Source organism: Austrofundulus limnaeus, unplaced genomic scaffold (assembly GCF_001266775.1).
Source record: "Austrofundulus limnaeus strain Quisiro unplaced genomic scaffold, Austrofundulus_limnaeus-1.0 Scaffold275, whole genome shotgun sequence".
Classification (NCBI taxonomy): Eukaryota; Metazoa; Chordata; class Actinopteri; order Cyprinodontiformes; family Rivulidae; genus Austrofundulus; species Austrofundulus limnaeus.
Window position 1 is genome coordinate 220432 of NW_013952677.1, and position 2472 is coordinate 222903.

General features: G+C 41.4%; 1 protein-coding gene across 1 annotated transcript in view; it reads right to left on the reverse strand.

Annotated features, from left to right (window-relative positions):
• Nucleotides 1-2472, reverse strand: part of col11a1a (collagen, type XI, alpha 1a) — a gene marked incomplete in the record, with an annotated part of 84935 nt that overhangs the window by 51434 nt on the left and 31029 nt on the right. Inside the window, 3 exon segments of the mRNA XM_014021010.1 lie at nucleotides 114-167; nucleotides 876-929; nucleotides 1004-1057. Of these exon segments, the coding sequence (XP_013876464.1) occupies nucleotides 114-167; nucleotides 876-929; nucleotides 1004-1057 (162 nt within the window).

Here is a 2472-nt window from a genome sequence, read left to right on the forward strand (position 1 = left end):
CAGTTCTACAGTCTGGGGTCAGTTCTACAGTCTGGGGTCAGTTCTACAGTCTGGGGTCAGTTCTACAATCTGGGGGCCAGTTTTGGTGGATCAGTGTGCGACAGACTCCATACCTTGGAACCTGGCTCTCCAGGCATCCCTCGTGCTCCATCAGCACCAGCTCGACCCTTAAAGAAACCAAACAAAAGTTCAGCAGAGTCACTGATGAGAGAAAAGTTTCAATCAGAGGATTTGAAAACAGAAATCTTTACGTGCTCCACAAAATTGATTTGTTTTATTTTTACTCTACTTGTTCTGCCGTATTCTTTTGTTTTCAACAGATTCTTTGGTTAAATAAGTTAGAAATTATTTTAAATCTTTAGATTTCAAAATTGCAGATGTTTTACATGTGCCTTTAAAGTTTTACAATAAAACAAATAAATCCTGAGCACCAGACGGAGCAGACCAGGTCATCTACACCAGGTATGACATTAATTGTTTATAAACTCCATAGAATCTGACAATTAGTCTTTTTATTTTTTTAATTTCTGCTTTGCTTCAAACTGACTCTGTTAAACATAAACCAATCCAACCCTGAAGTGTGAAGCTGGAGATGAACTGATATCTGCTGGATTCTAATCCTTCAGATTTTATTTATTTGTTTTCCATCTGTGTCCAAACAGGTCAATATATTCGACCTTGTTGAATCCACAGCCACCTTTCCTGTTTAGGCATTTTCAGACAGATTAAAGGCCCGGACACTGATCCGAGGCCTGGATCAGCTCTTTGTTGAGGTGAAAATAATCCTCTCAGCGTTGAAATGAAAACACAACAAACACTCGGGCCGGGCGGGGTCAGGCCCTGCGAGAGGGTTAAAGGTCACGGAGTTCACTCACCCGTTTGCCGGACTTGCCCATTTGACCCGGAGGCCCCTGGATGCCACGGGGCCCCTGCACAGACACAGGAAGAGCGTTCAGAACCTCCAGCAAGGCCCCGAGGAGCAGCTGGGGGGCAACACACTCACCTGAGGACCAGGATCTCCTGCCTCACCTTTCAGACCACCTGAACCAGGAGGACCCTACAGAGACCAGAACCACAGTAAACAGTGAACAGGTGTGTCACAGGTCCGCTCACACATCTGTGATCCAACGATTCAACAGCAGAGGGCAACATTTAGCTTCATATGAACAGAGCAGATTTATTCCTGACTTTAGCTGGAAAACAAAGAAAGTTCTGAAGAAATTCATTTAGAAAAGAATAAAAACAGAAAGAAAATGTTAAAATGTAAATACTTTCTAAAAGTGTGTGACACAATGATGCCATCAATGAATTTCCAGTTCTTTCCCATAATTCTAATGGAAAGTTTCCAGTTTGGGATAAGTCCAAAATTTCCCAGCTTTAAAAAGCTTTCAGAAATTTCAGAAATTTACATTATTTGTAAATGCATTAATATGTGTCGACTGTGTTTTCTTATCAGAGCTGAAATGACAAAACAATAAGTCTGCTCAAGTTGTGCAGAAGTGAGACACAAACATCTGCATTTTCAATGATAAGCTGCACAGGAAATGTAAAGTTCAGGAAAATAGGAGGAGTTTGATTAAACAAAAACTAAATTTTAAATGATTAAAAAGTAAAAGTTAAAAGTAGCTGATGGACTGAACCACAGTCAGAACCTYTTCAGAGAGCTWAGGGAAGCTCAAATGCAGATCTGGAGAGGAGAAACAGTCTGAGACAGAGGGAGGACTTTGATGAGCTAATAGCTGAGCCATTATTTGGTTTAGAAGAGGAAAGAGAAGAGGAGCGCCGATCCCGGGTCAGTCCACCCAGCAGAACTAATCTTTGTAATCACCAAGAGCCAAATAAAAACCGTCAAAACTTTTTTTGAAGATTAATTTCACACAATACGATTTTGCCCAACCCKACACTACATGATGCTTCSCAGGCGGTTTGTTCTGGTTTTGCCTGCTCTGCAGTGTGAACTTGAACCGAACCAAAGGAACGAGTGCCCCAGATCACCAAACTGATAAAGGTATCAGGACACCAGCTCAGACATGTAAAATCTGACTTATGGCTCATTTAAACTTTGAACAACGTTCTTGCTGTGAAGTTTGTCTGAGTTACAGTGCTCCAAACAGGGCATAGCTAACTCAGCTAACTCACAACTAACTTACCGTTAACTCACAGCTAACTCACAGTTAACGCATAGCTAACTTATAGTTAACTCACAACTAACTCTCAGCTAACTCATAGCTAACTTATAGTTAACTCACAGCTAACTTACAATTAACTCACAACTAACTCTTAGCTACGTCAAAGCTAACTCAAAGCTAACTCACAGTTAACTCACAGCTAACTCACAGCTAGCTCACAGCAAACTCACAGCTAACTCACAGCTAACTCACAGCTAACTCACAGCTAACTCACAGTTAACTCACAGCTAACTCACAGCTAACTCACAGCTAACTCACAGTTAACTCACAGCTAACTCACAGC